This window comes from Podarcis melisellensis, assembly GCF_964234715.1.
Source record: "Podarcis melisellensis genome assembly, chromosome: 14".
NCBI lineage: Eukaryota > Metazoa > Chordata > Lepidosauria > Squamata > Lacertidae > Podarcis > Podarcis melisellensis.
Window position 1 is genome coordinate 43,695,556 of NC_138546.1, and position 12,981 is coordinate 43,708,536.

Below are 12,981 nucleotides of genomic sequence, written 5' to 3' on the forward strand. Positions count from 1 at the left end.
ATTCGATGATTCTGTAGGGCATCCTGTGTCAGAAGAAGAGGGTTAAACGCCAAATGTCAAACGCCATCAAATGTCACGGAAATAAGGAACTATCTGACTTTTATTTTTTATTTTTAAAATATTTTTATTAAAGTTTCAACAAATTTTTATCATAACAACACAAAACAACACAATAACAGACAAAACACAATACAAAACATACAAAAACAAAGAAAAGTATATAAGTTTAAATCTTAATTTCTTGTAGCTTACTTTCCCGACTTCCTCACACCTCCCCTTTCCGTATTCCAGTTTCTAATTTGTTTTCAGCAAATCCTTCCACTATTTTAATTAATTTTAATATTGCTTATTTTCTTTTAAATTAACCATTCCGCTACTGACCACTTATCTTCTAATCCCCCATCATTTTAACATTGATTCATTTTGCTATATTTCTTTACTTATTGCTCATAAAACATCTTTGCATATTCCTTTCGACTATGTCACTAATGCCGCACTATCTTTATATCCTGCATCACTTTAACATTCAAATAATTTGCAATGTTTTTGCAGACAGTCTTTAAATTTCTTCCAATCTTCTTCCGTTTGTTCTTCTCCCGTATCTCGGATTCTGCCAGTCATTTCTGCCAATTCCATGTAGTCAATCAATTGCATCTGCCATTCTTCCAGGGTGGGCAAATCTTGTGTCTTCCAGTACTTTGCGATGAGTATTCTTGCTGCTGTTGTTGCATACATAAAAAGAGTTCTGTCCTTCTTTAGCACCATCAAACTATCTGACTTTCAGAAGACATCTGAAGGCAGTCTAGTTTAGGGAAGTTTTTAATGTTTGATGTTTTATCGTGTTTTTACTATTCTGTTGGGAGCTGCCCAGAGTGGTTGGGGAAATCCAGCTAGACGGGTGGGGTATAAATATTTATTTATTTATTATTAATATAGTAAGCTGTCCTTGGGGAAGTAGCCCCAGCTTCTTGGCACATTTTGGCTGCCCTGCTTGGAGACTCTCTCAGGCTTTTGTGGTGCTGCACACAGAATTGCACTCTGTATTTAAAACGCAGTCACAACAAAGATTCGCCTAATGGCATTATATTGGCAGCTGTCTTTTCAATTCCTTATGATCCCTATGGAATTCTCATTTTTCACACTTGCTGGGCACTACCTCGACACCTTCACTGAACTATCCACTATGACATATTTTAGTATGTATATTTTAAAGCTGTTGGTTTTATCTGTATTGGGTAATTTTACAATGTTGAATGTCTGGTTTCATTGCTATTTTAATGAATATTTTGTGCTATTGTATGTAAACAGCTTTTTAATTATTATTGTGGTATATAAATCTCGCCACCTGCCATTTTTGCAACATCTATACATATTCCCTTTTTTCAGCTGCATTGCATCCACCTTCAGTAAAAGAACAAGAAGAGCCTGGTGGATCAGGCCAATGGGCTCATCTAGTCCGGCATCCTGTTCTTAATGGTATTCAGAAGCAATACTGCTTCTAACCATCTTGTGGGAGTGAGTTCCACAGTTTAACAATGTGCTATGTGAATAAGAAATTTCTTTTCTCTTTCCTGAATCTTCCAACATTCAGTTTCATTGGATGTTCACGAGTTCATTTACATCTATTTTATCCACGCCATGAACACAGTAATTTTATAGACTTCTATCATGTCACCTTGCCGACAAAGGTCCGTATAGTTCAGGGGTCAGCAACCTTTTTCAGCTGTGAGCTGGTCCACCGTTCCTCAGACCTTGTGGGGGGCCAGGCTATATTTTTGGGGGGGAAAGGAACGAATTCCTATGCCCCACAAATAACCCAGAGATGCATTTTAAATAAAAGCACACATTCTACTCATGTAAAAAACATGCTGATTCCTGGACCGTCCATGGACCAGATTGAGAAGGTCCACAGGCCTTAGGTTGCCTACCCCAGTATAGTTAAAGCTATGGTTTTCCCAGTAGTGATGTATGGAAGTGAGAGCTGGGCCATAGAGGCTGATCGCTGAAGAATTGATGCTTTTGAATTATGGTGCTGGAGGAGACTCTTGAAAGTCCTATGGACTACAAGAAGATCAAACCTATCCATTCTTAAGGAAACCAGCCCTGAGTGCTCACTGGAAGGACAGATCCTGAAGCTGAGACTCCAATACTTTGGCCACCTCATGAGAAGAGAAGACTCCCTGGAAAAGACCCTGATGTTGGGAAAGATGGAGGGCACAAGGAGAAGGGGATGACAGAGCATGAGATGGTTGGATAGTGTTCTCGAAGCTATGAGTTTGACCAAACTGTGGGAGGCAGTGGAAGACAGGAGGGCCTGGCGTGCTCTGGTCCAGGGGGTCACGAAGAGTTGGACACAACTAAACAATAACAACAAATCATGTCACCCTTTACAGTGGTACCTCGGGTTAAGTACTTAATTTGTTCCGGAGGTCCGTACTTAACCTGAAACTGTTTTTAACCTGAGGTACCACCCTAGCTAATGGGGCTTCCTGCTGCTGCCACACTGCTGGAGCACGATTTCTGTTCTTATCCTGAAGCAAGGTTCTTAACCCGAGGTAATATTTCTGGGTTAGCAGAGCCTGTAACCTGAAGTGTATGTCACCCGAGGTACCACTGTAGTTGCTTTTTCTCTAAACTAAAAAGTCTCAAACGTTGCAACCTTTCCTCAAACGGAGCCCCATCACAGCACCTCTGTGCTATCAATTATTATTATTATTATTATTATTATTATTATTATTATTATTATTATTATTTAATATGCCACAGGTTCTGAACAGGTATCAGGCTTTATCTGAACCTGTGGAACATTAATAATAATAATAATAACAACAATAACAATAACAACAACAATAAACATCTTGCACTCTGGCCCTGGTTCATTTGTTATCCTGTTGCCGCAGCTGCGCTTCTCCCATTTCTCGGAACTGGCCTGCCTTCCAAGCAACGGAAACCGAAAGTAAAATACAGTATACAAAAAAAAAAAAAATCATTGAGCGGCGGGAGTGCGCATGTGCTGGAAAGTCCCCGCGGCCTTTCAGCCGGCTTGCGCTGAGACATCTCCCCGGCTACTAGTGATGCGTGATCTGTGCCTTATTGTGATTGGTCAGAAAGGAGCGCTTTCTGGGCGTGAAGTTCCCTCGGCCGAACTCTGCCGTCTCAGTCGCCGAGTTTCGAGACTCTGAAGCGGACGCAGCGAGTCCCTTTTTGCCATGGCGAAGGCTCTCATGCTGTCGTGCTTGGCGCTCGTTCTCCTGGTCGGCATCCTAGAGGCCACTCCAAGTAAGTAAGGCTGTGTTGCAGCCCGCCCAACCCTTTCCCTCTCCCGCTTCGGCTGTCTTCCAGGGGTGGACGCGTTAAGAGGCGCGCGTTCTCACGAGTAGCTTGACACGGGTTACCTCGCCCTGTGCCCACTGGCCCAAAATTTAGCACCGTGAAACTCGGTGGGTTTTAATTATATACGCGGCGGGCGCGTATGTAGCATTGCACTGCTAAAGTATTAAAAGATCCATAGGGGCAGACGTGGAATATGTCAAGCAGGCTTTCGACTAAGAAACCTTGTGCTATTCTGAATTTGTTAAACCGCAGTTCTAAGTGTGTTTACTCTGAAATAAGGATGGCGACCTTGGCGAACAAACCTAATTACGCTTTCCCCCCTAAGTCCCACTGTGGTCCTGCTCCTGTATAGGATTTCCGCCTGAGCTTTTAAAGGTGCTACAGTGTTCCTTAGTGTTTGTGATCCTAAACATCATATTAAGCAAGCGCTTCGAACACAACTGGGTTTTTCATAGAATCCAAGAGTTAGAAGAGACCCTGAGGATCATCTAGTCTAACCCCCTTATGGGGATCCAACCTACAACCTTCATATGCCTGTATACCTAAGTATGCTTTTTCCCTAACCAACTGATCTATGTTGTTTTACTTCTGAATAAACACGTATAGGTTGTGTTGTTTTAGTTCATCCTGTTGGGTAATTGGGGTGATTAAAAGAGTTAAGAGTGCCTCCTTGATATTTTGTGGGGTTTTTGTGGGGGGCCTAATCCGTGTTTTGCCAAAGCTGATGGGGCAGAAGGAAGCAGCTGACCTGAGTGAGTCAGTAGAAAACAACAAAGGCTCATGATTGCATCTGAGAAACATTTTTCGTCTTCCTTTGTGCTTCTAACTTCTTAAAACACCGTTGCTTCCTTTGTTACACTTCCGGCCCAAACCACAAGTGCAGGGCTCCCAACAGATGCTGTCTTAGCTCTAGAGTGCAAAATGGGAGTTGACTCGAGAAGAGGGAGGGTGGAAGTATTGTCTGTTCAGTGGGATTTTTTGGACCTCAAGGTACCGGCTGATTCCAATGAGACAGTAACATCCTGATAAAAGGAACACTTTTTGTTATGTGGTGCCGTTCTTTGTAAGCTAAGCTTGAAGTGCTTCCTTCCTTTACTGTAGACTAGAGGCTTTTACAGCTGTTAAACTCGGGAGAATAGAATTTCTAAAATGTGAATTTAGGCAGTTTACAGGTAAATTCTCTCTCTCTCTCTCTCTCTCTCTCTCTCTCTCTCTCACACACACACACACACACACACACACACCACAACCGTTTTGTAGGGAAGGGATAGCTCATATTCACTATCTCCCTAGGAGAAAGAAAGGGGGTATTTAAGCTAGCTATCACCCGCCTCTCCCAAAAGCTGCTGCTCTCTGTGCCCAATCTCGCCCCCACATAGTGACAGCACCTACATGATTCTCTCTTCCCCCAGCGATATTCCTCAGGGGAAGGAAGCCCACATGCGCTAACCCTTGTTTTGGGGGCCATTTCAATTACCCCTACTGCTTTCCTGAAAATCTCCTTCCCGTTTTGGGTTTCCAGCGCATGTATGCGCAAAGGGTCAGCTTTAGAACTTTTAGGGATCAAAAATTAGGTGCCAGTACTTGTATGTTGATAAAAGTGTCATGGGTGCCATCACAAAATGGCGGCTGTGGGCGAAAAAAGAAAGAGAGAGAGAGAGTTGGCCGTACCCTGCACCAGTGAGTACTGTCATAAAAAAAACCTTGATAAGCTTGTGTTGAAAGCTGGAAATGCTGCCAGGGCAATAGTGGAAAACTTAAAAAGAGGCTCACAGGGCCAAGCTACACAAGTCTCAGGAAGTCTGCCACAAGATCTCCCAGTGCTTTCATTTTTACTTAAAAGCAGCCAGTGCAGGAGTGCTTTAGATTGAGGCTCTGGCCTGACATTGTTTTCCCATCGCAGCACCCCTTTGAAGCCTCTGCCACAGAAGAACACACCTTGGTGTTTATTTCTACTGTAAAGCTAATAGTAGTTTGAGGAGAGGACACTTGGACCAGAAAACACCCCCTTAGTCACTGCTGCTTTCATGAAACTTGAGCACACCCGCAGCTGCTTTTATGTCAAAATAATGATGGGTTGTATCTAACAGCACTAAGTAACTTGTTCTGGTAGAGCAAAGATGAAGGTTACATCTGCACCTCAGTTTGCACCACCGCTTTCCCCCGGGGAAACCTGACCTTTAGTATCAAATTGGAACAAACGGCAGTCGAGTTTTCTGCAGATCACGGTTTGTTTGGATTTAGCACGAAAGAGTGGAAGTGGGAAGGCAGCAAGGCAAAGGAAAAACTGCTCAGATCTGTGCTTTATAGGCATGGGACAAGTGGAAGTGTGCCTAAGCGCTTATGCTTGTGGATCTGAACTAAATCTGTTACGTGGGTTACTTCAACCCTCTGCAGTGGATTTGGGGAGGGTGTGCCATAGTGTGGGAATGGAGGGGAATTTGTGCAAGTGTAAATCCCTGCACTAATGGACCAAGTTCCTTGGATACTACTTCCTGGTGCACTTCTGCCTCAGAGTAGACGGACAATTAGAAATCTTGTCCCTGAAATTGTCCTTCCACTCAGCAGTTGAAGCCGTCGTCTGAAAATGAAGGGTGGGTGATCCATTGCACTTTGTGGCCTAGGGTTGAGGACGGGGTGTGTCTTAATCCTTGCCCCAAGCTGCTTTGCTTTTAAGTTTCCAGAGGTGTAAAACATTCATCTGGAACACGGGAGGGTGGGGAGTGAAAGGCAGTGGCACGGAGGTGGCCAGCAGGGAAGGAGTTAAACACACACCAGATTGTTCCTTTAATTTCAGATACCTAAACAGTGGAGACTTACATTTATATCTGCTACTACTTCTGTGGTGGAACTCAAGGTGGCCTATTAACATATAATTTATCCATTGCCCCTTGCTGGCTCATTTCCAGGGACTTTCTGACTAGTCATTGGCCTTTGACCAGTTCTGTTTTCATTACTATCACATGCAGCTAGAAAAGCAAGTGAAATGGCGTCTTGGTCTTTTATGAGTGCAGATCAAATGTTGCTTTCACTTTTTATTTCCCTTCTATTACATACGCAGTAATCTTCTGGTTTTTCAGGCCCGGAATCTACCTTTACGACATCTTTAGTTTAGCCCCAAAACATGCATTTGGGGACCCCCTCTTTTTATTGTATATTTGTATACTGGTAGAGTGCTGTTGTGAACCATTTTTAGTTTAGGCTGCAACCCAGTTGGGGAAGATGAATGGCATAGAGCAGGAATAGGCAACGTGGCCCTCCATGTGTTGTAGGACTCCAGCTCCCATCAGCCCCAGCTAGCAATGGCTAGTGATCCAGCTTGATTGGAGTTGTAGTCCAACAAAATCTAGAGGACCACAGATCTTACAGGTTTGGAGAAGGGCGGCAGGGCAGTTCTGCTTTGCATGCTGAACATTCTACATTCAATGCATGGCACCTCCAGGACAGGTAAGGCTAGAAAGACACTTGTATGTATCCACAGAAAGTCAAATACATGCAGGGGGCAGCAAATCACAGGAGCAGCACCAGCAAAAAAATCACTATGCGGGGAAATCCGTAAAGCCAGCCAATGACTACTCAGCTCCACCCTTCTTTCAAACATAGTGATATATCGTTAAACCATGATGTTTAGATGTTGAAAACCAGATATCACCTTGGGCTAGTGGGCTTCTGTTCTATGTGTATGTAGCAAAATGGGCACATGGGCTATTTCAGTCTCTGACAGTACAGTGGTACCTCGGGTTAAGTACTTAATTTGTTCTGGAGGTCCATTCTTAACGTGAAACTGTTCTTAACCTGAAGCATCACTTTAGCTAATGGGGCCTGCCATGCTGCCGGAGCACGATTTCTGTTCTCATCCTGAAGCAAAGTTCTTAACCCAAGGTACTATTTCTGGGTTAGCAGAGTCTGTAGCCTGAAGCGTCTGTAACCCGAGGTACCACTGTATACATGCAGCTTCTTGTATGGAAGCAATGTTCAGGTAGGAAATTTATCTCCTAGGTCAGATATAGCCCTTGAGTGCACAGCTAATAAAGCATGGCAGATGATAACCTGTATCCCTAAACCTTGCCTTTTTACCTCTTTCACCCATTCCTACAGGAACTCCCAACGTACAAGTTTATTCCCGCTATCCTGTGGAGAAGGGCAAAGAAAACATTGTGAATTGCTACGTGGACAACTTCCACCCTCCCAAAATCAACATCACAATTGAGAAGGGCGGGAAGCCACTTGATGTGAAACAGTCTGATCTTTCTTTTGATAAAACCTGGGCCTTCAATCGCCTTGTCTATGCCAAGGTCACTCCAGATGGGGAAGATGTTGCCTGCAGAGTGGAACACAGCACTCTTGTTGGACCAAAAGTTGTCAAATGGGGTGAGTATCTGCCACTGTGGTCTTCTTTCTTTTCCCTTTCTTTTTCTTGCCAAGTCTTGAAACATGAACAGCTGTGCCATCTGTAGTCCCTCCAGAAAACACCTATCTTCAGATGACATTCACAGGCTAAGATTTGCATCTGTACGTTCCTTTGCAAGAGCAGTAGACATTCATTGACCATAATCTTACAGCAAGTTGCAAGAAATTTGTAGGCGCTTCAGATTAACGCTGTCATAAAATATTGGACCAATTTATGTCCAAGAGACACTTACCTTGTTTTCTTCTTCTACAGAGCAAGAGTAATAACCAAATGACCCCTCAGCAGGAAAGGTAAGATATAGATGATTATTATTTAATTTAATCATCACTTTTTACAAGTGTAGTTATTTTACAAAAATAACTAATGAATGATAATGTGATTTTTATTTATTTAAATAAATACCTTTCCTTTCTCTCATAAGGGACAAATCAATTAATTTGGTGTTGGACTAGTTATAAACTGTGGGTGAAAACAGATATAATATGAAAAGGAACTAATTCTTGAGCCATATCTTTTCCTCCCAGCTGCAGTTACTGTGATGGATGTAACTGGCAGCGAATCGATCTTTGGTTTGGCCCACCATCTGCCCTACTTCACTATTCCAGTGGGCTTTTTGCCTTTACTTTTTATTTAAAAAAATTAAATTGCTATCCAGACATTTATTTGTCGGAGGGGGTTGGTTGGTTGGTCTTAATTGAGGAAATAGGGAAGCTTTTTTCAGATGGCCAAACTGCTCTAGAGATTGGGGGTAGGTGGGTTTGTGACATCTGAGGTACTAGCCAATCGGTGACATGTAATGCCAGATTCTCCACAAACTTGCAAGACCATTTTTTTCCAGAACTCTGCGTCTTGCTATAACATAGCTTTATCCCTTGTGATGATACTTTGTGGAGAGATCAAAGACTATTGCTGTCCCCTTTCCTCACATTGTTTAAAAATAGGTCTTTATAGTGCGTGAGGGGGTATTGTATTGCTTTTGAATCTGTTTTTAGCTGTTCCATTAGTCACCTTGAAACTCTCATGAAAGGTGATTCATAAATTAATAAAATAGTTCTATTCAGCTAGCTTTTACTCAAGAGTGGACCCATTCAAATTCATGAAGCAAAGTTAGCCGTAGCTATTTCAGTATATCTACTCTGAGTTAAATAAAAAGCTGAATACAACACATTTTAATATATAATAATTATTTCAAAATGCTGGGGGTTCCAAGACTTAACTTTGTGGAGGGGGGGGGGAACACAGGGCTTTCATTTATAGTGCAATCTTAACCATGTATACTCAGAAGTAAGCCCTACTGAATTCAGTGGGACTTACTCTCAGGTAATGCTTTGTTTCTTCCCTTCGGACAAGGCATCCACACACCACCAGCACCCAGTCAGCCATAGCTGTTCTGTATTTCCCCCATGGCTCTTTTTCCTCAAAGGGCCTAAAGCCCAACTTTTTTCAGGAGGAACAGAAGAGTAACACAATATTCACCAGTGCAGTTGCCCTTTGGGCCACTCTTCTGACTTTTATTCAAGAGTCAGTCTTGGACGTAGATCAGGAAACTGAACCTATTGCAGCTCAGCACACATTTGTTAGAACTTTCGCTGTGGGTTCCACCTTTTGTGGTTGTTGTTGTTGTTTTAATGAATTGCTTTTTGCTAAAATATTTTTTTCCTGGCTACAATCATAAGGAAAGAAAGGTGAAGCGCCATAACACCTTAGAATGCTGTGAGAATCTGAAATCTGTTGGGCAGAGTAAATGAGAACGTGGGAAGCCCTCAGAGCTCCAAACCTCTCTCTTAACTTCTGAGGTGCTGGGCGAACCCTCAAGTCTTTTAATCAGCATTCAGGTCAGGGGGAGCAACCACTGTGATGAATATCCTATGGAACATATTATACCCCCTTGGGGTGTAATGCAAAACTGAAAGCACCCTTTTAGTGAGTCATCCCATTGGTTCATCCAGCTCAGCATCGTTTACACTGACTGGCAACAGCTCTCTAGGGCAGTGTTTCCCAACCTTGGGCCTCCAGCTGTTTTTGGACTACAACTCCCATCATCCTTAGCTAGCAAGACCAGTGGCCAGGGATGATGGGAACTGTAGTTCAAAAACAGCTGGAGGCCCAAGGTTGGGAAACACTGCTCTAGGGGTCTTCACCAGCCCTTCCAGGAAATGTCTGGGGTTGAACCTGGGGAATTCTGCATGCAAAGCAGGATGGCTACGACCCTATTCCCCCCCAACCATATGTACTCCTCTTTACTGTCCTCCCCATCCTGACCCACCACTGGTTGTACACAGCTAGTTTTCCCTTGCATCTCATGCTCTCCAGCTCAGACTTGGTCTTTTCTCGGGGAGAGGCACAATATAACTTCCTCTGCTGCTGCCCTCTCTCCCTCCTCCCCAACCACATTTCCTGTTTATGCAATAGGAGGAAGGAGGAGTATGGCAGGCAGCCATTTTGTTGTACTTGCCACAGCACATAATTTTCAGCCTGCCCATGTATAGCAATAATAATTAATAATAATTTTATTATTTATATCCCTCTCATCTAGCTGATTATCCCCAGCCACTCTGGGCCATGCCACAACATGGATGCTAGTACCAACCAACTCCTTTCAGTGTTGATTTTAAATGATTTCTTTAAAAATACCATTTTGGTCACTGGCAACTGTATTGATAAATGACCAGAAACTGTTGGTGGGGTGTGTTTTTTTGTGTTTTTTTGGGGGGGGTGTGTGTGTGTAAAAAATCAGCATTGGTGGATTATAGTGTCATAATACAAATTATTTTTTACTGTTATGGTGTGCTAACATTATACTTTTCTAATTATATATACAGCTGCACACAGATAACTCTTGGCTATAAGGAACAGACTGGTTTTTTAAAATGAATGCAAACCACAAAATGTACGCACCCACAAGGGTTATATTGAATGTGTGCTGAACTTCCTATGGCCCCATCTACAACCACTGTGTCATTCCCTTGGGGGGGGTATATGAAACCTAGCATTTCCCACTGAGTAAAAAGGCCACTCCTTGTAGTTTGCAACAGAAGAGCAAAGCAGGCTAGTCCTACAAAAAGGCATGATACGAAGGGAACAGGAAAACAAATACATGCAAGGATGAATTTCTCCCCTAAAGTCCAGCACCGTTTTTATTTTATTATTTCATGTATATCCCACCTCCCCCCCCCCCCCGCCCAAGGAATGCAAGGTAACATGCATGCTTCTCTGCCTCTGCTCCCATTTTATCCTCAGTCCTATGAGGTAGTTTAGGCTGGGATGATGATAATTTATTGTTTATACCCCACCCATCTGGCTGGGATTCCCCAGCCTCTCTGGGCAGCTCCCAACAGAATATTAAAAACACAATTAAAACTTCCCTAAACATTAAAAACTTCCCTAAACAGGGCTGCCTTCAGATGTCTTCTAAAAGTCAGATAGCTGCTTATTTCCTTGACATCTGATGGGAGGGCGTTCCACAGGGCGGGCGCCACCACCAAGAAGGCCACCTGCATGGTCCCCTGTAACCTCACTTTTTGCAGTGAAGGAACCACCAGAAGGCCCAATGTCACCCAGCAAGTCTCTTGGCTGATTTGGAAATTCGAACCCTGAACTGCCAGACCCTAGTCCAGCACTCTAGCCACTACACCACATGAAATCAGTACTGCCTCCTATATTGGGGTGGAGGGGGGCTTGAGACTAAGGGAGAGGGAGTCAAGGCCACCCAGTGAGTTCCTGATGAACCAAGAGATTTCTGGATTTGCAGCTCAGCCCTTAGCTAGCTCTCCCAATACTTCTCACTGTTCAAAGTGCTCTTCTACATATCCCACTTTCCCTGCTGCCACTCAATTAACCACATTGAGGTTAATTGTAGTTTGGCAGCATTTGATCCACTGTTGGATTTTTCCCCCACATATGAGTCAGTATAAAAGTTGTTTTTATGTTTTTCCTCTCCAGGTCCAAAGAGCCTTTTAATTGCTCCTTGAGCATTCTCCCTGCACTGTTCCTGCTTTTCTACTGATTATGTAGCTCTCTGGATAGTTTTCCACCATGAGACCTGCTGATGGGCTGTGCTTGAGACTTTGAAGTGTATGATGTGGGCTTTCATATATGTGTGTCCACTGCAAGCAGACAATTGAAGATTGCCTTGGAAATCTGATCAGTCATGCATTTATTGTAACATTCAGTGATTTGCAATGTGGCTTTATAAAAAAAAAGTAACCTACTGTTGATTTTTCAAATACTTCTATCAGCGAAATCTTCCAGGAATTTTTTAAAAATATTGTTCTTTATTGATTAAAAATTTACATATCTATACAAACATGTGCTATCTCTTTACATATGAAGAAAAAGAAAATTATGTAGAAAATAGAAAATTTCTAAAGGAACAAAAAAGAGGAAAAAATAAAGAAATAACAAAGATACAAAGTCAAAAAAATCAAAAGAGGACAAGACAACATTATTTATACAATAAAAGTGTTCATCAACATAATCCTTCCCATCCTTCTCATTATACTGTAGGAATTTGAATCTTTCCAAAAAGAAGCAAGTCGAAAGGCTTTTGGGTTGCATCATGTACTAGTTGTACTTTGAATAGAGCCATTAAAGTTATTGGACTTGAGTAACTTTGGTCCATTAATTTCAGTGGATCTATTCTGAGTATCGTATATATTTCACTTTTTGCCTATGAATTAGTTTCTCATTTGGCCTGTCTGGAATGTAACTTGTAATGCTATTAGTATTGGCATTTATTAAACTCTTAATAAAGCACTTCTACCAAGATTTCCTTTTGTAACAGTTGGTGGCCTTGATTTATTGGTTTTCCAGGGCATGCCCACGCATGTTTACTCATAAGTAAGTCCTATTATGTTAAATAGGCCTTATCCTTGGTAAGTGTAAACAGGATTGCATACAAAATGCAGGATTACACCCGTCAACAAATCTTCACAACTGACTGAAACTGAAACTGATCTCCACAAACATGTTCTAATCATAAGCAGCATTATATTTCTCCTCTGTCATTACACAATTGCAGTTAAAAGTGAGCTTTAAGAATCAAAATAAGGAGAGAGATTGTAAATCACACTGTACTCCCTTCACAAAATAGGCCTCAAATTATATCTGTATCAGAACTCAAATCCCAATGTCTCAAAATACGTTGCATGATTTGGGGGGGGGGGAGTCCCAGATAACTCTTTGAGTCTGTGGAAAAGAAGATAAGTAAAAGATGCTTGTTACCCACATGTAGCAAG

General features: G+C 42.4%; 1 protein-coding gene across 1 annotated transcript; it reads left to right on the forward strand.

Annotated features, from left to right (window-relative positions):
- The first annotated feature begins 3,120 nt into the window (after nt 1-3,120).
- On the forward strand, nt 3,121-12,524 carry B2M (beta-2-microglobulin). The gene is made up of 4 exons (XM_081888932.1): nt 3,121-3,279; nt 7,432-7,704; nt 7,997-8,034; nt 11,687-12,524. Exons 1-3 carry the CDS (start codon nt 3,210-3,212, stop codon nt 8,005-8,007), a joined length of 354 nt encoding a protein of 117 aa, XP_081745058.1. The 5' UTR covers nt 3,121-3,209; the 3' UTR covers nt 8,008-8,034; nt 11,687-12,524.
- The last annotated feature ends 457 nt before the right edge of the window (nt 12,525-12,981 follow it).